At 43.2% G+C, this 25,052-nt stretch overlaps 1 protein-coding gene across 3 annotated transcripts in view; it reads right to left on the bottom strand.

Moving 5' to 3' along the window:
• Nucleotides 1-25,052, bottom strand: part of TEAD3 (TEA domain transcription factor 3) — a 136,140-nt gene that overhangs the window by 8,327 nt on the left and 102,761 nt on the right. The window contains exons 3-10 of one of the 3 annotated variants that reach the window (XM_061632490.1): nt 12,936-13,000; nt 8,976-9,038; nt 8,786-8,848; nt 5,737-5,748; nt 4,954-5,091; nt 4,182-4,225; nt 2,380-2,441; nt 1,462-1,595 (exon numbers count right to left, since the gene is read on the bottom strand). In XM_061632490.1, the coding sequence (XP_061488474.1) occupies nt 1,462-1,595; nt 2,380-2,441; nt 4,182-4,225; nt 4,954-5,091; nt 5,737-5,748; nt 8,786-8,848; nt 8,976-9,038; nt 12,936-13,000 (581 nt within the window). The remainder of the gene's footprint in view (nt 1-1,461; nt 1,596-2,379; nt 2,442-4,181; nt 4,226-4,953; nt 5,092-5,736; nt 5,749-8,785; nt 8,849-8,975; nt 9,039-12,935; nt 13,001-25,052) is intronic. The other 2 variants (XM_061632491.1, XM_061632492.1) reach the window with 2 other exon arrangements.

Raw genomic sequence — 25,052 nt, 5'->3', positions numbered from 1 at the left:
TTTATGGAGATGGGAGATAACCTAAATCAGTCTTATTCTGCAGGTGGTGTACATGAAATGCACTCCCTCTCCCTCTCCCTCTCGGCATTGCCTCTCTCTAAGTGCAAAAACAGAGGTCAACAAATAGAAAATTTGGGAAGGTGAAGTAGATCTGAACAAGGAGGAGACCACTGAAGTGGTAATCCAGCTCTTAGCAGCAGTAGCCTCTTCTGCAAGTGTAGAGATACTTTTCTTCCTTTGGACTAATTCATTCTACATAAGTTGGAAACTGAAAAAGCAGGAAAGCTTGTATTTCTTTTCCACACAATGAACAAGAAAGGCAAAGGTGAAGAAGAGGAAGACTGAGTTAACCATACCACACAATATTTTAAGTTTCTCATGTTGACTTGGCTGAAATTGCCTAAATTTTATTCTTTTAAAGGACTTTAAATTTATCTAACAACTGAAATAGTTAACCATTTAAAAATCTATGTGCATGTTTTGTTAATGTTGTTGTTGGTTGAAGAAGAAAACTAACCAGAAGAATAAACAATCTTATTAGTACAATTTAAAAGCCTGTTTGGTGGTGGTGATTCTGGCACATCATGACAAAAATATCATGGTTAATTGGACAGCTGGAGCTGGTTCATCTCCTAAATGACAAGTTCATTCTGCTTTAGTACTAAAATGACCAAATAATCATCCCATTTTTTAAAATGAAAGTTAATCTGAAAACAATACAGAATTGCTCAATGTGTACCTACCTTCTAATGAAACATACATCTCTGAATATGTATTGTTATATTAACAATAATGTACTTCTACAAAAAAAAATGATGATTAAATAGGATCTTCCTTACTAGCGATTTAAACTGTGATTTAAATCATTAAAATTGAATCCTTCCGAGAAGTGATTTAAACCATAATTTAAATCAATTTGATTTAAATTAAATCAACCCTGGGGAGAAACAAGTGCAAATATATGGAGGCAGGTGGTATCATTCTCCAAGACAATGATTCAGCCATGACAAAGGGGATCACATACTCCTGATGATGATGCACTGGGAGATTCAAAACTCACCTCTTGTGCCAGACCTAGACCAGGTGTAGTCAATGTGGTGCCCTCCAGATGTTGTTGGACTCCAACTCCCAACAGCTCAGGTCAGCATGGCCAATAGTCAGGGATAATGGGAGCTGTAGTCCAACATCATCTGGAGAGCACCCCACTGGCTACCCTTGGTCTAGACAAAAACACTCCAAAAAGGGAGCCAAAGTAGCATCTATGTCTGCACACACCATCAGTGGGAGGTCAGAGCTCAAGTCTTAAGGACAATTTATTACATGTAGCATATAAGTGGAATCCCAGCCTTTATGGATGTCGGAGGAGAGGACAGTGTTCTGCAGGAGCCACTGTCCTGTAAGAACACCATCAACTCCTGCCCATGTGGATGGCAGTGCTAAACATTCTTCCCTAAGAGTTACCGTTTCAGGGTCACGCTGCACTTCCATAAATGCTGAATACTCAAGGAGCCGCAGCTTCGTGGAGGCGATGGTGCGGTCCTGCCAGACTGGCACAGCCGAGGCAGCGGGTGGGAGAGGAGCCAGGGGCTCATAGCCTGTAAGAAGAAATGTTTCCTCAAAGAATGATATGCAAAAGACCCTTCTGTTGAGTCAAATTTAAAAGATTGGGAGCACCTATGGAGCAAAAAGGGGAAATTTCTTTATCCTTTTCTTTAATGTTTTTGCTATCTTTCCTTGCAAACAATGTGGCCATGGGTGTGAAGACAGGGCAGTCCATGCTAACTCTGCTTTTATTCCCATCTGCTGTGAAGATGGACTAGGACAAGCAGAGCCCCAGCTCATGGACCACACAGCTTGTAGGAACTAGATGCACTCGTATAGCACTTCTAAAATCCCCAGGTAAACATAAAGGTGGAAATCCTTCTCAGTCAAAGTAGGTGAAATAATGGGAAAGCCAAGAGGTAGATCTCCCTTTTTTTTTTGGTAAAGCTTACAAAATGCTCTCTCTCTCTCTCTGTGTGAATGAATTATAGCAGCAGAAGTGGGGGAGAGAAAGGGTAGTCCCCTTCCCTGCAGCATTTTTTCCAATCTAAATTGCACCCCAAACTATTTGCTGGGGGGGAATATACAGGTACCATCACTATTTAGGGCAGGCACTCAGTTTTTATGAATGAAATCAGAGAGGTCCCCCATCAAGGCTGGGCCAAGGAAAAATGTTCAGGCTCTGGAGAAGTCCTGAGTAATGCTAGAAAATGACTAGAGCTATGAACAGTGTATAAATAAATGGGTTCAGATATTGGTGGTGGCAGGGGAGTTAACAAAACTTTATGAGGCAAGATATCAGTTAGCTGGAGAAACCAGGTGAGTCACTTCACTTACTGGCTAGTGATGGAGGCATGGGTGGCTGGATGGGGTAGGCTGGTTGTGCAAATGGTTTAATGCTGAAAAATAAAATAGCATTAAGCAGGTTAGAATCTCATTTTATAAGCCTTCCTCTTTATCTACACACACCCCAGGTTACTTGAAGGGTAGATGTCTTGTAGAGGTCACTAAGATAACTCTGTGGTGGCTTCTCATACACCTATAGCCATCAATCATTAGAGGGTTGTCCCCTCATTTGCCTACCCTATTATTTCAGAAAATAGTCCATCTGTAGGCCTAATGTAACCAATCCATGGGAACCTGTCCAACATCAATGATGCAGCAAACCTTCCACCTATTGGTGTTTCTATTATATTTAGGGATTGCCAGGTACAAGTAAATAACTATTTTGTGATGGGGACTGTGCTGCAGTTTCTAGTGCATTTATTACTGCTGTATGGACACAAGCATTCATATTGGAGATAATGACATAGCCAAATATATGGAACATTAGTGTGCATGCTTTGCATGCAGAAGGTCCCAGGTTCAATCCCTGGAATCTCCAGATACCAGCTGGGAAAACTCCTCAAGCCCTTAAGAGCCACTACCAGTCCACTTAGCTGATGATGGTGAAAATATATGGCGGTATAAGGAAGCTTCCTATGGGTTCTGTACCATTTTGAAGACCAAAGGTCTTTCCCACATTAGAAAGGGATCCAACTGACTGTTCTTCCTCCTCATACTACTCTATTGCAGGAAAAGGTGGGGCAGAAACAATATCTAGACCCCTGAACTGCGATGGTAGGAACTAAAGACACAGCACAAACCTAAGATTTAATGACAGTGTAATGTTTGTCTACCCCACACAGTACACTCTGTCAACACAGAGGGTCTCAGGGTATTATCTTGTTTCATTGTTTTAAAAAGACATATTTTAAAGACTAGACTGGTACTGAGGGCAAATTCCCATTTCAACTAACAAGCAGAATCACCTTGCATTTGGTTTATATATATATAAAATTATATCCCACTTTTTACCATCTAGGTCTCAAAGTGGCTTGTAACAATAAAAATATACAAAGTACAAAATTTAAAACATAAATTAAACCTCAGAAACTTAAAACAAAGAATGTCAGAAAATTTTAAGACATCAGAAGCATTCATGGTGCACTAGGTGCCTGAAACTCAGCAGAGCTTGTGCCTGTCTGATTTCTAGTGGAACAGAATACCACAGACTTGGGCCCACAATGCTGAAAGCATGACTTGCCATGGACATTTTGTACACTTGCGTGTACCTTTCTCCCAGCCATCATTAGCACCCATGAAACAGGTTGTCTCACACACTTGGGGAGAAACTCAAAAATATACATAACTCAGAACAATAGGACAAATGATTTATTTGAACACGTGCACACACTGCTGGTTGACTATTTTGAGTTGTGTCAAAAGCTTATCACATCAGATAAAGAAGTTTTGATCTGATCTCTCCCTCTGATTTTTTTTTTAAGTGCAGCCCTATGTGGAGGAGTTTTCAAACAAATGATTCCCCTATATGAGACCAGAGTTGGGGCAATCCCCACATGTAATTATGTCAGCTTGAATCTGCCCTTATTTTAGAAGAATTTGAACATAGCAGTTTAGAAACACAGGCATAAATGAGCAGGTTGCTCAAAGAAAGAGACAGCGATATGGCATCAGCTTCTGTGGAATGATTCAGAAATCCAATACGAGTACCTTCCTCTAACTGTTATGCCACAGCACTCCTCGTTGCAAGCACTTTCCGAAAGTCATATTCAAGAGTAACATATGCTTTCACTTACTCCTGAGAAGGTCCAGACTGTCCTGGGATAGGCCCACTCCAAAACTGAGGAAACAAAAAGAAAATTGCAAACATTGTCCTGGATATTTGTAACATCTGACTTCACAGCTACTGTTGGCTCAGGATCATCAAAACAGTTTGTACGTTTTCCTGTTATACAATAGCAACAACCAGCCAATTTAACACAGTTTCTGTAGAATGGTGTGGACATGCTGCCACTACACAGTTGAAACAAGCCAGGACTACAGTAGCTGGGAATTTCACACAAGTCAGCACATTTCCCCATTCTCCAGGGAGCCACTAAGAGGAAAGGCTTGATCAGATTTGCTACAATTTGGTGGTGGCGGTGGTAGCAGTGTGTGTAGATAATAAGAATTAGGGCAGGGATGGGGAACCTATGGACTTTCCACATGTTATTGGATTATGGCTCCCATCACCTTTGACTGTTGGCCGTGCTGGCTGAGACTCAAAGGAGTTTAACATCTGGAGGACCACTCCCATATGTGAAATGAAAGAAGCAGGGGCTTGAGGAAGAGCATGTGTTAGGTTTGAAAATAATGTAAACGTGGGTTTAAATGAGAATTAGGAAGGGATGGGACAGCTGATGCATGTTGGATGTAGAATATATAAAGAGAAAGTATCCTTCTCTTTGGAACTATCCCTGCCTAAGCCACACTACTCTCTATAACAGAAGCAGCTGACTTGTGGCAGCATCTACTCCTTCTGGACCTAAACCTCCTCAAAAAGCAGGAAAATGCTGGAACATCTCTTACCCTGGGAGCAGCAGAGAAGACAGCCTGAGGAAGTGGAGGAGGGGGGCTGAGCTTGTTCTGCAGGACACTGGCAGATACGATCTGTGCTGATGACATGGAAGCCATACTTTGCAGAGCCTTGTCCTTTGAGACCTGATCCTTGAAAACAGGACAGAACAGGAGAAGCAGAAGGAGGAATTACTAACCCAGGCCTTGAGTGCCCACCAAAGATGAATTCATGTGGGATTGCGAGCCGCTTTACACAACATTTGTTAGATGCATTAAGACTGATCAAAACATACTATCAAGTGTACCATTAAGGCAACCTGTTTCTCAACATAAATAAGGATTTCACCACTATTTTTTCCAAAGCTCATTTTCTAGGGATTTTGTTAGTCATGGAGAATAAATCCTTTAGAACAGTACAAGAAGTCTATAGAACCAGAGCACAAGCATCCATGCTGATGTTTAACCAGTTTAATGCCGAAACTCTCCAAAAGGTATTTGTCAACTATTACTTTTGCACTTCCAGAAGCCCTGATTGTCATTTGCACTTTCTAGTTCTTTTCCTGGGTGATATCCTATCCATGGGGATTTATTTTTTAAAAGGTGTATCGCCCACCCTTCATCAGTAGAGATATCAGGGCAGGGTACAGCATAAAATAAAATTAAACAATCAACATATAAACAAGACAACAATAGCTCATCAAAAGAGAGGCAGCTAAAAACAACAGAGCAGGATAAAAACGATCACCAAGCTAAGAAACACTTAATGGGACAGAGACAAAATTGAACTGCACTTACCAAGTTCATAGCCTGTATAAAGAGGAGAAAAAAAGAAAGAAAAGAAATATGATTAGTGCTGCTGTCATACTGGGCACTAGGATGAGTGGAGAATCTGCATAATTCAGAATAGCATAAGATATCAACATAATAATAGGATTTCAAAGCATCAAATGATGTCTGACGTCATTTTATAAACAAACTACAACCGAGCCAGTCTGGTTTCTAATGTAGCCTCTTTTACTGAATCTATATGATGATCTGGGGCACATGGCTCAAGGGGAATGAAGAAGAAATAGGACGATGGAAAGAGGCTTATCTTAACAGGTAACCTTTTCATATGCATAAATCAAGGAAACTGTGCATGAAGTCAGAACAGACAGCCCTGTTTTGTGGTTCTACAAATCCGGTCCAGGGCTAGCCACTGATGATAACATTGTTTTACAGACTGCATAGGTACTAGTGCAAAAAATGCACTAGAACTGGTTATTGTACTCTCCTGCCTGCAAAACTATACAGAATAAATAATGCATTGCTGTATATATACAAGTTTGGGCTGTTTGGGCTGCATGCACATAACTCTCAGCATAGTGAAGGAGGAATAAAGAGTACCTGTTTAATTAAATGATTCTTTGGTGTTTGTGAAGGGCTAATTTGCATAGCCCCAAGCTGGATGTAGATAACTGCTTGGGCCAATAGATCTTTTGCATTATTTTCAGTTTACCATTGACTCTCCCTTTAAAGATTTACGGTGACCTGGATACTACCTATCCTCCTAGTCCTCTGACACTGACAAACATGAAACCATTCTGGTCTGAGGAACAGTGGTGTTCAGCAATACAGGACAGGGGGGATGGAAAGAACAGTGCAGAACGTATGGACATGTACTGAAAAGGTCTTCTCAGGTAGGTTTGCAACAGTACATTGAGAGCAGAGGTGGGGAACCTATTTCCCAAGCACTCCCTCACCTTAGTCAAACACCCTACCAATTAGGCAGTACCAGTGATGACTGCTTGCATTTCTGTTCAGAGATTCTTGAAGTTACAGCAAGGAGAAGCTCTGATGTGATGTTAGATTTGCCCCTGATTGGTGTAGGGTTAGCGGGAAAGCTGCACTCACTCCTCCTCTTCTTAAGAAATGAGACCATAATGACATAATAATTTTTTTAAAAAACTGCCAGGGGCATTCTTGGAATATTTAACAAAATTTGACCATAATCAAACCAGCATCAGTTGAATGGCACACCAACTCTCTCAGGCAATGTATTTTCTATCTTTTGTGGAAGATATACTAAAAACTAGAATAACGATGAATACAAACATTTTCTATAGTTACATCATATAATGTGTGCCACTGGCTACAAGGGCAAATTCTTCTAAAAGGCCTCGTCCACCATCCTGTGCTGTTCAACAGTGAGAGGGTTTTTTTTTATCATTCAGTTTACTGAATTTTGGACATGGGGCAGTATGTGCAAGCAATTTAATCTGCTTGTGACCAGCCACGATTTCATTTATTTTGGAGCAGAGAACCTAAGGGGTTGTAGCTGTGGTGGTGAGACACCACCTATGGGTTTTCCCAACCTGTTTATTGTAGCTGGTACATTGTGGACTCCAGAAAAAGAAGGGAGAGTATTTTGGACAAAGTAAGTATGCATAGCTCAAAGGTTTGGAATCTCTAGGTACTTTCCAATGCATAGGCCAAACAACAAGAATAGACAGAGAACCAGTATCAGTTCAAAATACTCCTCACCCACTAACCCTGCATTAATACACTCCCCCACCCAAAAATCACAATACACAGAATACACAGAGGAAAGGGTTATAGGAAAGGTTAGCCAATCTCCAGTTATAGAAGAAAGAAGAAAAAGGAAAGCCAACCACAGAAGGAAAGGAAAGGCAATCACTGCTAAAAGCTCTCCAGTTTTATCTCTGCTCAATTTCCTTGGCTCCTGGTCCCACATTCTTGCTCCAAGCATCCTAAATCAGCAAAAACAGTCCTATGATGCTCATCTCTGGTTCTATGCATCTTTATCCTAATTGGCTCATCCCACTGCACAGGCCTCCTTGCCCAAATATCCTTAACAGATATTAAATACTGCCACACTTTCAAGTCTACATGACAGACAGAGATGCTGATTGCATGTGTTTCTGTACCTGCTAAGATAAAGTAAAATTATCTGGGCCTCAACTGCACATAGTAATCAGAATTTTTACATATATGACTTTGGATTTTTTCTGTATTCATTTTCCCCTGTATAAAAAGCTTTCTAAACGTTTGGGGGGTTCTGGGAGGGGGAAAATGTTCTTGTTTTATTTTATTGCTGTTTTGGTCTCCTAATTTTGTAGTCAACCCTGCTCTAGAGTTGCAGTCTTCTCCAGCATTACCTTAAAAATCTCAGCCCTACAGAACTATGGACCTCAAGGTAGAGCACAGGAGTAGTAAATGGCCAGTGCTGTTGAGTGGAGACAGAGGGAGAAGGGTGTTGCATGTCCACACCAGCAGATAGCCTCCCACTCAGTCACTGTTTGGCAGACGTAGCTGCTTACGACTGCTACTACACCATTTCATGAGCCACCATTGGCTTCCCTGGTTTAGGCAAAGTTCCAGTTCCAGTTCTTGTGGCAACAGTGGAGCATGTACATGGAGGGAAGGATACACCTAAGACAGGCAAGTGAAATGGGGAGTAGCAGTAGATGCCTGATGAACTCTAGAACTGCTGCTTGCTATGCCACCACCTGAGGACTCCAGTTGTTACTGGAAATATACTGTCCCATCCTCCTTATTTCCATTAGATCCTGACCTGGGACAGCTTCACTGTCTTGGAGAAGATGCACTGGACTATTCTGAGGTGGTTGACCTTGCGAGACCCTGCCAAGCAGAAGCGTTCTATCACTTTTTCTTTCCAGTTCTCTCTTCCCTCCGCAGGATTTTGAAAATATCTGGTCCCAGGAACAAAGGGAGGGGAGCAAAGACATAAAAAGGAAAAAAAGAGTGGCAACCACAGAGCGCAGCATGTTAGTTGCCAGCATGGCCATGGCTCAAAAGGTGGGAAAGCCGGGGAAGCGCGTACCTTCAGCTTCGACTGAATCTCACGAGATTTCCGTCTGGCTAGAACCTGCAAGTGGCTAGAGACCTGCAGAGAGAAAAGCAGAAGGAGAGGGGGAAAACAGCAGAGCCGTCAACCAGAGGAAAGGAGAGGAAGGAGAGGGGGCTGCCCATGCTCACACACCACGGAAGCATGGGCAGGGTCTCCAACGTACCTTAATGCCAACCTGGTACTCTCGCACCTTCTTCCGAGCTAGAACCTGTATATGGCTGGACACCTAGGCCCCGCCAAGTCATTCAAAAAGGAAAACACAAACAGAATGAAGACATGATCCCACATTGTTCTGCGTGACAACAGTGTGTCAAGCACCTAGGTGACACACAGGCATCCTAAGCCAGGTGAGGTTCCAAAGGAGAAGTATCTGTACTCAGGGTGCATGACAGTTAATGCAGACTGGAAGGATATGGCCAACTCTCAAATGGAGGAAACCACTACAGTCCCACTGAATGCAATGAGCTTAAGTGTGGTGTGCAACGTTTGGGGATATTATCCCTGGAAAATAGCATTTAATAATGTGGCTTACTCTCACAGACTTCTATGCACTTCCACAGACTGTGGGCTATCTCCAACATAACATTTTGCTGATTCAGGTATTTACCACGTGACCCATAGTCATGTGAATTCAGATGTACTACTTCAGTTCTCCTAAATGAACTGAACCCTTCTTCATAGAACCCAGGATATCAAGTGTTGAAAGGTTTCCATCCAAGGTCTCAAAAATCTAAGTGCATAGTCTCCCTGGTTCTTAAAACAAGATTACTGAATGCCTAGGAATTGAAATATTTTTCAGCTCTTTGCAAAACTTCATTCAGAGAGAAAAACAGAGGTGAATACGGAAGTGTGGATTATAACCACTCCCAGCTTTTCACAGGAGATTAATGGCATCTCCTCCTGCCTTAGAAGCTTTTAAACAAGGAACCCAATTTTAGACAAGAAAATTTTAATATATATCCTCCATTTTTCTCACTAAATTAAGCAAACAGAACCCTGAGTCTACATATTGTGACCCCTCTAGAGCACCACACCACCATCTTACATAGCCACTTTTTACCAGTGACCACAAACAGTTAATACATGGCAACATTTGTATGTCCAAGACCCTGAGCCACTTCTGCAGAGCAGAAATTGCCTATTTGCTATGAGGCCTAGCAAGCTGTACATCTATTTTGTACAGAAACCCCGTTTCTATTTGGCTTAAATGTGCCTCTAGAAAGAATATTTACAGAGATTACAATGTATAACTCTCAGTTATCAAAATATAAATTGGAATCTTGCATATTCACCACAAAAAGGGGAAGTGGCTCCTTCCCAAATTAGAGGACGTCTATGAGAAGATCCAAGACTACACTAGCTATTGGTCTGTGTTAGAGACAGCCGATGGAGACTGGCATTTCCTCACTGTGTAGGCAGTCATCTACTTTAATTACCTGGGGATGGATTTAGTTTTATACCAAAACATCTCTCTAACAATTAGCGTTGCTAGTGAGATTCAGTAAGCCAAACAACAGCAAAAGACAAGTTACATCTGCTCTTTTGTGATGGAGGCTACCCATATTTGCCATCCAGAAAGACCCTACCACTTGCCAAAGGTTACAATCCAATTACATATAGTTTTTAAGTATGCTACTAACCAGTTCAAGGTACCTACAGCCCAAGGCAGCATTTCCCAACCTGGTGCCCTCCAGATGTTTTGGACTACAACTCCCATCAGCCCCAGATAGCAGCGGTGCTGGCTGGGGCTGATAGGAGTTGTAGTCCAATATATCTGGAGGGCATCAGGTTGGCAAAGAGTGGCCTTAGGTTTCACCAGAAAGTCTTAGGACTGCAAACCTTGGAGGTGAGTGGAAGCAAGAAGAATAGCTGTTATATTGATACATATAATGCAAAACTCTTTAAATCTTAACTCCACAATATCTGCTTTCAGCCAACCCAATAGCACACTACTGCCTAGAGAAATCAGCACAGACATGTTTCCATTTCCAATGTCATGAGGATTCTTTCAGGTTTCAGATGAACTCACTGGCTGAGTTTGCATGTCACACTAAGACAAACCATGGCTTAGCATGAATGCACAGATGTGCTGGTTCCCGACAAGGAAATCACATTCACTTTGCTCCTCCTGGGGCTTTTTAGCTGGCTTAGAGTGTTGCCTCTCTTTCTTAACCACAATTTGTAGCCAAGGTTTGTCCGATGGTTACAAATCATGATTAAGGAAGAATACCTTAAGACCATGATCCCTGACTAAGATGACACACTAAGACAAATCCTGACTTAGCTGCCATCCCAGAGGAGCAAAGTGGGTGCAAACTCCTCACAGCACTCTGGCTTACTGTGACATGTGAACCAGGACAGTCTATAGACTCAGTCCCCCCAAATGACATGGCAGAGCAAAGATACATTATGGTAGATGCATACTGTGCTTTTTTTTTGCCCAGCTCTATTTTGTACACTTTCAGTTGTCCATTAAGGCTGAACCAGAAGCAGGGGAGACACTTATGCAAACATACTCAAAGAGTAACAAAGAGGCTCTAAAAACCAGGGGTTGTATCCAATGCTACAGTCACACACACACAAAGTTCCATCTGTGCAATTGAACTTCCTCCTCCTCTCCTCTGCAGCCCCCTGCATACTCAAAATCTGGTCCAGAGGGTTGGGAGACCCTGCGGAGCAGATTTTGGGGCCAGATAGGGGCATTTTAGCCCAAGTGTCACATGTGCTGTTGGCCAGCTCTCCAAGGGTCATATGCCAGCAATAGGTGTGGCCAAAGCAGAAGCGGACATGGTCAAAGTGGTTGTGGTTGTTGTCACCCCCTCCCCTCTCACACACACATCTCAGTCATCAGCATCAAGTACAGAAATGGTGGCAGTGGTGAGAGTTAAAAGCATTACCTGAGCGCTTTTTCCTGGCCTTCCCTTCTCCCCTTGTCCACCCTCGCCCATGCAGTGCTTTTCATTGGGAGCAACAGTGGTGGCAGGGTTTGTTTGGTTGATGGGAACAAAGAAATCCAATCTCTCTTGAATCTCCCAAAGAGCACACAAGTGCTGCAAGGAGTAGCACAACAGAACTGCACAACAGTTTGTCAATGAGGAAATGGCAAGGATGGCGCTCCAGCCACTGGTGCTGCCAAGGGAGACCCCAAAACTGGGGGGGGGGGAAGAGAATAAGCAGAACAACCCAGACATGAACGCAGCATGATGCAATTTGATTTGCAAAAAAGATTTCACCACTGCCAATTTCACCACGGGGGAGGGGGGGCAGCCAAGACAGCCCTTACTATCCTACAGATTCAAGAAGCATCTGCTGCTGAAAGGAGAGCTGGAAGCAACAAAGCTAATGAATAATTTTCCCTAGGGACCACTCCTCTTTTGAAAAAAAATAAATAAATCTCCACCTTGCCTACACACCACTTCCAATGCCACACAGCACCCCCTATCACCCTCTACATATGGTTCTGCTTCAGGATTCTTCCCAGTCTAGTGGTGGAGACAAAATGGTATTTAGTCCTCCAAGGGATTCTGGATGAGGCCTTGGATAGGTGGATAATAAAAGGACTAGTAAGTTTGCTCTGGTAAGACAATGTAAAGTTATAAGACTGCTCTTATTCCAAGTAATTCTGGAAAAACGTTTTTGAAAGCCTTCACCAATCTGAGTGCTTGCAACACAGCAAAGGATCTGCAAGTTACAGTTGTTGTTACAGACTCCTTGGCTTTATTTAGTGGCCTCCAACCGAAGATCCCAAAATATTAAATCAAGCAAATGTCAATTCGCATAATTTTTAGGTAACTATCATCCCCATTTGGAATAAAGAAAGGTGAAGCAGGGATCTCACAGCACAGTAGTGGCTGAAGCCAGAAACAGAACTCTGAAGTCACAGTCTCCCCAACGTATTTGCTGCTGGCTTAGGTGTCGCATCACCTTTCTGAAATGGTATGCTAAATTATGGTTGTGGAACACACACACAAAACACACGTGCATAGAAACACAGGTGCGCGCACACATGTGGGTGACTTCAGCAGGCCTTCAAAGGGTGCCACTTCCTCTTTCGGTCATACTATTACAAGAGTGATTTTTTTAAAGGGGGTGGGGGTGCAGGAGAAATCAAGCACATTTTTACCTGTTTTCTTGTCCTTGTTTTCCCCGTCCGTAACTTGATGTACCTTGCTATCAATTCATTGCGACCTAAAGAAAAAATAAATTAAAAATATGATGAAAGATGGCGCTTTGCCCCCACACTTCCTTGTGAACAAAAGGCCATCCTCTGAAAACTCAGAAACATCTTCCTGGATCCTTAATCTGAAAAAAAAATCAGCCAAAGCTCAATGACATTTTACCAGAAGGTGGCACTAACACAACAGTTGTCTAAATGAACAAGGTCGCCAGAAAAGGCTATGCCTGCAGCCCTCCTGTTTACATACTGAGAACAAGACACCTACAGCACTCCACAAGGATAGGAAAGGAACATGAAACTGAACAGTGTGCATTGTGCACTCAGAAATCAGGGCACAAACATGGGACACCCAGAAACCTAGCAGGAAAGCCACCACTCCCATTAGATACAGAATTTCCTCCCACTATGCTGGGAGAGGCCCAACACTCAGAGGCCATTGCTGAGGGCCATGCTGAGAACCTGGAATGCTTCTTGCCCAATTCCATTGCACTCCATCAAGCTCTCACACAAGCAGAGCATGCTTTGCTCTAGAACCTATAAGGGTTCTTTGGCCACTTTCCCAATGGGACTCCCAAGAAAATATTGCAACACATCAGGGGTCAGCTATTAAAGGCAAAACCATGGAGCCCTGTCAGAGTCTGTGGTTTCATTTTGTACAGGACACACAACCCCATGGGATAATTTAAGTGGCGCTGGCCTTTTAAAACAGAACTTCCCAACCTCCTTGTCCTAATTTGAAGCAGAAGAGCTTTTGCTCCACATTTTACAGGCCAGCTGTGGCCAATCTAAATTCAAACGTCAGAGCAGCTGGGAGCTCTCTTTTCTCTCATCCCCTCCCCTCTGAACATGGTGGGGGTGAGGGGGGAATGGGGCGGGGAAGCATGCCAGATTTATTTTAATGGACCAGATGGTGGTGGCTGAAGCTTGCTGAAATGACGTGCAACTAACTTGGAAGATCTCTTTTAAAAAAGAGAAAGCAGGCACAACTATGGTTGCTCTGGCTATGCCAATGCCCTGTATTCCTTTCGAGACAGGCACTGGATGACAGCTCTGAGAACAGGCTTCTCTCTGTGAAATGAAGACACACCACAGCCCCTCAACCATGCCTCCCCCTCTCCATCCCAACACATAATCCTAGACTTCAACAGACAAGGCCAGGTGCTCTACAGGGTCAAACAGCACCATGTGAGAAGGATGATACCATGTACTGGAGTAACAATGCCCTCATCATAAAAGCCAGCTGGCTCAATGCACGTCCCTTGATATGTGTAGTTCCTGACACTTTTTTTGTTTTAAAGCAGGCCTCAGAGGAATTTTGCCTCTCTTATTTGGGGCCCCAAATAGCTCCACAAACCACTCAAGAGTTGGTGTTCCTTTTATAACCAAATCAGCATGATGTTGTTTAACTTAGTAGAGGGGCTGTGCCTTCAGTGTAGCGGGCCCATCTCTATGGAACTCCCTCCCACTAGAAATCAGGTAGACACTGCCCTTACTAAGTCCCAGACTCTTGGCTAAAATGGTTTTATTTCATCAGGAGGCCTTTGCACCATGAATGCTATTCTGATGTTTTCATATTTTATGTTTTAATCTCTAGTGTTAAATTTGTTTAAATTTTGTATGTTGTAAGTTTTAAATTTGTAAGCCACTTTTGTGACCCAGATGTTGTGCATTTTAAAAATAAATAGAGCAGGGCTACGGAGCCTTTTTTTCTGTTGAGGGCTGCATTTCTTCAGGGGTAATCACACTCCTTCCCCCCTTTCCTCTCTGCTGTCAGAAAAGAGGCAGATCATTCTTGTCTGAATTGATCCTTTGCAGAAAGCTTTCCTCTCTCATCCTTCCATGACTCCATTTTGGCTCTCCCCCCTCCCAATGAGGCTGCAGGTACTCCATCCCTGAAGCAAAGACTCCTATTCTGGAAGTGCAACCAGCTGTATTTGCGAGAATCTCTTCCCATGTTCTAGGCCCTCCATTAATGTGGCATTATATGCAACTCATAAAGGGCCCATCTAATCCAGCGTCCTGTTCTCACAGTGGCCAACCAGATGCCTATGGAAAGCCCACAGGGCAGTACCTGAGTGCAAGAGCACTCTTCCCTTCTGCAGTTTCCAGAAACTGGTATTTTGACCATGGAGGGTATAGTCAATGTGGCTAGTAGCCACTGCTTGCCTTATCCTCCATGAATTAGTTTAGTCCTCTTTTAAAGCCATCCAAGTTGGTGGCCATTACTGCCTCCTGGAGGAGCGAATTCCATTAGAACTTCATTAGAGTTCTAATGTTATGAGAGAGGGAGAAAAACTTTTCTCTATTCACTTTCTCCACACCACGCATAATTTTATACACTTCCATCATGTCACCTCCTACTCACCTTTTCTCTAAACAATACTGCAGACTTTATTCATAAAGGAATTGCTCCATCTCCTTGATAAGCTTGGTTGCCCTTTTCTGAACCTTTTCCAACTCTACCATATTCTTTTTGAAGTGAGGCCACCAGAACTCTACACAGTCTTCCAAATGCGGTTGCACCACAGATTCATATAATAGCATTACAATATCGGCAATTTTATTTTCAGTTCTTTTCCTAATGATTCCTAGTATGGAATTTGCCTTTTTCACAGCTGCTGCACACATCTTCATCAAACTATCCATTGCGACTCCAAAGTCTTGTTCTTGGTCAGAGGACCTTGCTTCTTATTCCATGACTGCTAAGCTTACACAGAAGTCTTTGTTGAGGTACTTTGTCGAAAGCTGTTTGAAAGTCCAACTGGATTACAACAGAAGGAATGCCAACTGATCAGAAGCCCATCCTTTTCCCTCCCCTCCACTTCTCCCAAGGTGCTGCTGCTGTGTGCACATCCTCTAGAGGAGGCGGATCTCAATGAGGTGCCACTGCCCTCATCGTCCCAGACATATAGGCAACTGCAACAACAGGCCCAGCTGGCGTTCCCACCTAAGAGGAGTGCTTGCATGCACATGCATTCCCATCCTATGACACCTTCTTAACACAAGTAGAAAGAGCCTGCTCGAACCTACTTAAAGGTTGTAAGGGGATGTGTCTCATTGCTGCAACAACATCTTAGCTTTGAGTAGTCATGCCTAGTTATACTGGATCTTATACTGAATCTTGTGTGACCTGTAAACTGATCCATGAAGCGTTCTAAACAGAAGTTTTTCATTAAACATACTGATGAAAAATACACCAGCAAGTCTGAGACTGATTCCAATGGGCTTGGCCAGGATACAGTCTTATAAGCATATATTTGTACTTCTGTTGGTGGAGGTGTGAAAAAGATGTAAATGTGGCTATCAAAAGTCTCAGTTTAGCCTGACAATTATTTGATTCAAAAGGTGGCGATTTCCAGATTAAACTGTCCATTGTATAGTGAAATAACTACACACACTCTAAAGGCAAAAGTGGCTAAAATCAATTCCAAAGTACTAGTCTAGGCCAGCGCAGGCAGCAGCACAGTATGGGAGGGGAGGCAGAAGTTCAGGGCTAACACTGTGCCACAGCTATGCCCACAAGCCCTCCTGCTCTTGTCTAGGTGTGTCACAAATGCCTTGATGCTTGTGACAGAGATTGGCTACCCATGACCCTAAGACCATCCTGATAAATAGCTATGCAAATAAACCAGGAGATGTAGACAATTTTGCTAAGTGGTGTTCAACTAGTCTCTTTTCTTCCTGCTTACCTCCCCAATTTTGTATGCATAATTCATTAGCTGATGCTTAACTAGAAAGCTTTATTGTTTGTGACTGGCTATTTCCCACGTGGGATCTGACATTACAATGGATCAAAGAATTTTTTTTTCCAGAAAAGAGTTTTAATTGACTCAGGATGTCCAGGTCCTATTGCTGACTTAAACATAGTTTCCATAGATGCAAATTGCATGCCCACGGCTTGGGAGAAAAGAATTTCACCTGTTCAATGCTCTATAGACTTTTGCAATGCAATACTTTGTCTATGGAAATTTTGCCCCCTGGCTTATAGAATTCAACATTTAAAAGCCAATTCAGAGTGCTACATGCAACCCCACTTTTTTTAATCCCTCTCTCTCTCTGTCTATAGATACGTGCTTTTATATTTTTATCTATGCTCAAATTAAATCTTACTTTTGATGTAACGCTGAGAAAAGGCAAGTAGCATGAATACAAAATCACCATTGAAAAAGAAATGTGTGTGAGGTTACAGAACCTTAGCTTTTCTTGACTCTTTGACTGCTAGACGATTTGCTTGCTTTCCCCACAGACCATATTTGCTGCATTTCAGGATCATTCATTCCCCATTCCCAAGGAGGGGGAAGCTTTCCTGTCTGAAGAAGTCATCCAGGTCTGCTGTGAGCTGGACTTTCCGTCTCAGAAATTATTTAATTGTTGCAATTGCTTGCAGCAGCACTCCCACCACATGCAAATACATGCATACTTTAGTAGCACACAAGGGAGCTGTCTCTTTGGCATGCGCCTCACTCAAGCAGAAGACCAAAAGGAAGGAGACCAGGTCAACATGCCAGTTAAGAGTAGGAACTGGATAGCTTTGTACTATTATTTATTATTATTATTATTTATTAATTTGTATACCGCCCCATAGCCAAAGCTCTCTGGGCGGTTTACAGCAATTAAAAACATTAAAAACAAATATACAAATTTAAAAACACATTTTTAAAAAATAATTTAAAAACACATGCTAAAATGTCTGGGAGAAGAGGAAAGTTTTGAGCTGGCGCCAAAAAGATAACAGTGTTGGCGCCAGGCACACCTCATCAGATAAACTGAAGTCTGTATTAGAAGGAACTTCTTGACAGTAAGGGCGGTTCGGCAATGGAACCGACTGCCTAGGGAGGTGGTGGGATCCCCTTCGCGGGATGTCTTCAAGCAGAGGCTGGACAGCTATCTGCGGGAGATGCTCTAGCTGTGGATTTCCTGCTGTGAGCAGGGGGTTGGACTCGATGGCCTACAAGGCCCCTTCCAACTCTATGATTCTATGATTTCTCTGCAAGTGTAAATTGACTTTCTAGTTTGGCAGTTTGACAGTTTTAGAAACAGTGCATTGACCGTTTTCTGATGTCGATTTATTTATTTATTTATTTTGAAGGAAAGCCTTCAAAAGGGAGCTGCCTTCAGGAGAAGGACTATGAGGGCAGAGAGACTCTGTTTGTCATCAGGGGAGGACTACTTCCACCTGCCTTGCCCCACCCTCCAAGCCCTGGAAGCCTTCAAACGCAGCTTCTTTCAGAAGACTTTTTGGCCCTTGGGGTTGAGCTATGGGGGTCAGGGGGATGGAAAAGATTTTTGTATCATTTGGGGGGTTAGTTTTTAAATATTTGCGCCTTAGCTTTATTGTTGAGCTTTATGCTCATTTATACTTTGATGTGTGTGTGTGTGTATGTATATATATACACACACATACACATTGTTGCTTGTTTGTGTGAACTGCTTTGAGCACATATATGTGGAAAATGCAGAATATAAATAGAATAACAAATAACAACAAGAATTGACTTTTCAGCTAATTGATTGGTAGACTAATTGGAAAATGAATTCATGGACTAATGGTCATATGGTACTAGGTGGATAACCCGTCCTGACTTATGTTCAACTTTTAAATCCTCCTCTTCTAACAGTGCAATCCATTTCAATGGAGCTTACTCCCAGGTAAGTGAGTACAAGACTATAACTTCGTACACTAATTGATCATTTCATTAGTTGGATGGATTATAACATTGATTGAGTTAATGAAGTATTTATTGCATTCTTGAAGGTCTGATATCTTTCAGATACTGCAGTGCTGGAAGATAGGGTGGAAAGGAGAAGACACTAACTTTACCATGACAGCAATAGCAGCTTTCTTCACTGCATCCATCCATCCATGCTGCTGATGTCTCTCATTCTTTCCTCGACTTCTGAGTAGTGTGAGGAAAAGGGAGCAATGCAATTACATGGAAGATGGGAGAGATCCTTACCTTCTACCATACTATGTTTGCCACCATGATGATGAAGCTCCAAACTACTGCCATTATCTTTTCTACAGTGCCTGCCTGGCTTGACAACTTAGGCAGAGTTAAAGACTTCAGTCGTCTCAGAGAAATTTTACCTTCTGATATGTACCCTGAACAGAGGCAGCACAGGTCTCACCAACTCAAGAATTAATAAAAAAACTTTAATGTTATTCTCCACCAAGCATAGGGGGCTGGTGAGCATGGCACAGGGTGGTCAAGCCACTGGGAAAACAAATCAGCATATTCCCAAACTCCTAAACAATAAATAAAACTTTATTAAGATACTGAAGCTCAATTGAGCAAAAGGTCAATAAAAGTCTGAACAAGAATGAAAGCATGTGTTGGTTCTGATTCTACTTGACTTTTTTCTGCCTGCCCCTTGGAGAAGTGAACTTTATCAACCTCTTTCAATTGTTGCTGTTTAGTCTGAACAAGAACCGCTTAGGAATAAACGATCGGTGTTAGACTCTAGTTCTGATATGCAGCAGGGGGCTGGTACCAGGGAGTTATCAGTGATGGGCTGGAAACAAATAGCTATTGTTGGGGGGGTGTTAATGAGCCTAAGGAAATTCTTAAATTGGGATCCTGAGAGGCAAAGGAAATACTCAAGTGTTTGACACAAGACTGTTTTTACTACAGAAGAAAAAACACAAATCAGTGCAAATGTTCGTTACTTTTAGGTTTGAGCTCCTTTGGGAACAGCTAGGGCACCAGGACAGGGCAATGTCTCCTGAGAAATCACTGGGTCTGGTTGATAAGGGAATACCAATAGCAGATGGAAACCTTTGAGATCCTGGATGTAGAACAGAATTATGGGTGCTGTTGAAAAAATGACTGGAAATAAGGTATTTGGGTATGAAGGAGAGACAGCAGAAAGAACTTCCAGATGCAAAATTAAAAAGACCAGGAGGGCTAGCAATGGTTCTTCTGAACGGTTCACCCCGAACTATTAAGGTAACTATGTGTCCTTCTTTACATTGGACAGTTGAAGGTCTGTCTGAGGCAGAGGCTGGTTTCTCTGTGGTTCAGTTTGTATGCCACGCTAAGCGAACACATAGTTAAGTGTGAATGTGCAGGTACTTACAGCAAAAATTGCAGCTGCTTCACTCCTCCCCTAATCTTGCCGCTGCCACACTACCCAGAGCTAAACCATGGCTTGAGTTTAGCATTGTGTCTGAACCTGGGCTTGTGGTTAGTCTTGCTCCAGGCAAATCACAATCTGTAGCCAAGCTCTGGATAGCACAGCAGCAGCAGGATTAGGGAGGAGTGAAGTGGCTGCAATTTTCGCTGTGAGTACCTGCATTCATGCATTCACACTCAGCCACGCTTTCACTTAGCGTTACATATAGACCAGGCCTATATGTCTGTTAAAAGACATGTTAGTGCAATATTAAATATTTTACAGCATCCAATTATACTGGACATACAGGCAAGGAGGTACTTCATATTAGATAAAGTGATCATGTGGTTTTGCTAGCCCCCCCCATTTCAAAGGAAAGGTGCAGCTTTGTCGGCTGTACTGCCTCCCCTTTAAAATCTCCTAGGAAATGAAGGTATATGAGGATGCACTGTCATCCCCAGTGCTACTGCATGGGAGAATAGATGGCTCTCAAGGTCATTATATATCATCATCTCCAGAGGGCATTTGGAGGCATACATTTTAAAGCATGGCTTGTCTTTCATTCTTTTTTTAAATATGAGGGTGAAAGACCACCTGGCCACATCAAAGGGTAAATATCCACCACCTGAACATGTAGGGCCCTCCTGACCTATGGCAGGGGTTTCATGTGCCCTGCTTGCTCCCCTGAATGTTTTACCATTTGTGGTACAGTTTTGTTCCTTTTAAACACACACTCCCAGGCACACACTTTTCTTTTTATGGGTGTCAAATATACAGATGCATTTCAGTCTGCTCGTTCTGGTATCTATAATTCTACACTCAAATCACGCTAAAATCAGTAGGAAGGCAATGTATTTCTATCTAAATTATAATAATTGTTTCTAAATGTTGCGCCTATGCATAAAAGCGTGTAAGCAGATCTTATGCTTATTTCTGCCCTCTTCTGTCCTCTGTTTTGGTGATGTGTAAGTAACTACCGAATCAGTGCTACATTATGCTGGGATGGGTCTGCCCCCTCAAAACGTAAAGGATTCTGCAGAGGATGTGTGCCCTGAGCCAAGTATCTTCCATGGCAAATCTCTCTCTTTGCTCCCATTAAGATCCTTTTACCAACCGGAAAATTCCCGTGTGCTGGATCTGGGGAGGGGGGCACAGCTGGCCTTAGAGGGTGTGCACCCCTGAGCCCAATCCCTCCCCTCAACACAGCAGGCCTGCCACAGCATTTCTGCTCTAGAACTACATGACTTGGTTATTAATTTTTTATAATAATAAACTTGTGTTATTATATTCACTTTTTGTAAGGTGCCCAGATGTATTATATGCAAAATGCAGGATAAAAATAAAACAACGTAACAGGGGTGGCAGTGGCTGCCGATAGAGCAAGGAGACATAGATGGTGGGGAAGGGGAAACAAAATAATGGGAGTGGCAAATCTCTTATTCTGCTTTTTTGTTCACATACACATTTCCCTGGTCCCCACTTATAGCGTATTAGTATTTGTTTAGCATTTGATGTGGGCTGTTTTAGTTATTCCTTTTTATTTGGGTTTTATATTTTTATACTGTATGCTGCAAAATCTGTTTTATATTGTAAGTTGTTAAATCTGTTGTAAGTCGCTGAGAGACTGTTGGGTATGGGGTGACTAACAAATGAAATAAACAAATGGCATTTATTTGTGTCACATCGAGTGCATGGCGGTTCAGCTATTCCTGCAAGCATCTATTTCGCAGTCCCATTCATCATGAAGATGGCAGGAATGTGACCTCTTTACCCGGATATGATGAAGGAATAGAAACTTTGGGCAATCTTATGGGAGCAGGCTGGGGAAAGGCAGAGCCATCACACCCCCAAATGCCAAGTATTCAGAGGTAAGGGAGAACAATCTGCACATGCATAGGATTTGTATTCACTGTCAGGATGCTGTTTGGAAAAACTTTGATATATTGGCACAGCATGTAAAATTAACATGGTGGTGTTATTTGTTTTTAAAAAACATTTTGCTTATTAATGTAAGTCAACTCACATCCCAACAGAATGAATGTACTATAATTTTTTCCAGAAAGTTTGCCAATTCAGTTTTTTCCAGAAAACCCACATCATTGTACGCAGTCTAAGAGACATTCAGTCTATTGCCTGAGCAATAAGTTGCTTGGACTGAAGAGTCAGACCAGGGTCAGGTAAAGCCCACTGGCCTATGTGAATCATCTGGTCCCTGATGAGCAACTAGCTGCAATTCCTTCTTCTGGACAGCAGTTTAAAGGGCAGCAGAGGATAGACTAAGTAGCTCCTTCTACAGATAAACTACCACAGTGGTGCAGAGTAATGCGTTATGGCTTCTGTAGCTAGAGACCTTGGTTCAACACCCCTAGTGCTTCAGAAGGAACATCCCCCCCTTCTTTCTGTAATACCAAGGCAAAACGGCTGGGTAGACTTCATCTGACAGACATCAGCTGCCAAGGTCTTGCTCTAAGGAAGTAAAAATATTGATGGGCAATTCTAACAAAGGCAACAAAATTCACCCAGCACCCTGCAATCAACTGATTTGCTGGAATACCAGTGCTTGTCATTTTACCATGCAGATGAACTAATGGTAGATAAATCCATTAGGCACCAGCAGTCTTAACTCCTATTCAGGGTGCCTCTTCATTCCCGACTGTGCCACAGTTCTTTTCTTTCTTTAACTTGCTTATAGGATTTTCAGCTCACCTTATCACCATATAGTTTCATGATTGTTAGGAGTTCCAGAGCCCATAGAAGCCTTTTCATATATTAACTATATCTATGAAGGCCTCCACCCTAAAGACCAGGAGTCATCAACCCATCGCCCACAGGCACCAGTATGCCCACAAAGGCCCTCAGTGGCACCCTCAGCAGGTAGCTGAGAATTTGAGCTTTCAGTTTTTAAAAAGGAAGTCCCTAGCCCTCCTAGAAAGAAAGGTATGGAGTAAAATGTGTAGGTATCCTTTTAAGTGATTTCTGTGAAATGAGCCATCCTGGCTGCTCCTGCCTGTCAGTGTTATTAACCAATGAGTGAAGCTGAAGCTGTGACTGATAAGTGAGTTGTTTGGACACTAGGCAATACAAATCCCTGGGGTCCTCAAGAGCTGCTGTTTCCTACCTCCCCTTTTAGCACACTTTTCCTGAGTCTTCATTTTTTTCTATTCCTTGGAATCTTCATAGTTTGCCCTTCCTTTTTCCCTAACAACCAGGATGCATCTTTCCTGTGCTGGGTTCACCTGATATCAGGTAGTGCAAGACCCAGATACCTGCACTATTTTTCTCTATGGGTAGAAAAACAATTGGGTGGCATGATTTGAAGTGAAAAAATGACTTGAGGAGAAAGGGTTAAGGAAACTCCCCCCTTCTCTCCCCCACCCCCACCCCTTCCTATCAAACTGTCAGCCTCAGATGGCTGCTGTTAATGAAAGCAGCTGCTGCCCTGTGTGCCTTTTGTATAACACATAGCCTGGTCCTAAAATGCAATAGTAACCCATCTCACAAAGTTGTTGCAAACTTTCTTCAAATTAAAAATGATGTATAAGCTTGATTTTGATTTTTTTTTTAAAAGTAGCAGCAATAGCATGCATGCACAGCCAGGAAGAAAACTTTTTGCAAATCTTCTCTCTTCTTGGCTTTCTGTGTTACTGTCTGTGCCCATGAAGATTTAGCCAGCTGAGAATCTCTATCTTTGTGCTCTTCCCACTCTAGGGCACCTGCCATGGCTAATTGTCTCCGTCTAGTACCAGCAGGCACAGCAGACCTGCCTCTGCTCAGCTGTCCCGGTCCCATGATTCACCAGAGGCTGTGCCATTCCCTCTGAGGGCACGTCCTCCTCCAAATTACTACATTCTCCAAATTCCTCTTCTCTGACACCACCACGTGAACCAGTTGGACAGCACTGTTAAAAATAACCTAGTGGGGCAACCTTCCAGCCAATCAGCATTCAGCAGCATACCAGCCCAGGCGGAGTGCAACTCAAGTTACACCTGCTGTCTGGGGCAAGTGCACAGCCTCCCCTGTGCCTGGCTAAGCTCCCTTCTAACCCACCGGAGGAGAAAAATGCTCCATGCCATACACGGACCAGACCCTCTGCGCTCTCTCTCCCCTCTTGCAAACTGGCCATCGTTCAAGTGCCATAGGTTACCACAGGTCACAGCTCTCCCTCCTTCCCTTCAGTCACTCTTTACAGCAGCTGGGGGATCAGTCCCTGTGTCAGTAACTGGCTCACTTAGCCAAATATGACCCATTTATCATGGGTGTTCGGCTCGCCTAGTCACTGTTCTGGGATTCCTCAGGCATTGTCGGAAGGCAGAGCTGGGGTCCCAATCCCGGGGAGCTGGATCCCGGAGAGTTGGGAGAAGAGTATTCGGATGGATGGCAGAGGGAAGGGGGAGGAACTTCCCCCCTTTGGAGCGAAGCCGAAACAGAGGAACTGCCAGTGATAAGGTCGCTTAGCAACGGGGAGCCTGAGCCCTCCCTGGACATTCTCACGCCTCCCCCTCTTTCAGGCTCAGAGCAAGAGGGGAAAGAGGGAGGGCTGCTCACAGCCGAAAAGCGGGGAGGCAGTTTACCATCAGCCCCTCCCCTATCCCCCATCCTGGAATCGGAAACTTCAGAAGAGGAGGGGGTGATGCTTCCCCCCTCACCGCGCACACGCAGACAGCTGAAAAGACAGGAGAGAAGGGGGGGAAGGCGGGCAGTACCTGAGGGGCAGTTAAGGAGGAGCGAAAGATTGCGCGCCCGTTTGGCCCCTTCTTAAAGAACAGGCGGGAAGAAGTCCCTTGCTCTGTCAACTTTCTCCCAATGCCGCAGGACCTGTATCCCTGTATTGCTTCATGAGAAAACGCAGTCTTTGTTTGGACATTACCCTAATAAAACACGAATTAACTACAGCCGTTGGTCTGGTTCCTGAGTCACATCCTGGGCCTGACAGCTTGACAGAGCCACCTA

Source organism: Rhineura floridana, chromosome 6 (genome assembly GCF_030035675.1).
Source record: "Rhineura floridana isolate rRhiFlo1 chromosome 6, rRhiFlo1.hap2, whole genome shotgun sequence".
Lineage (NCBI taxonomy): Eukaryota > Metazoa > Chordata > Lepidosauria > Squamata > Rhineuridae > Rhineura > Rhineura floridana.
Note: the sequence above shows the minus strand (reverse complement) of the source record. Positions and strands in the feature narration are given on the sequence as shown.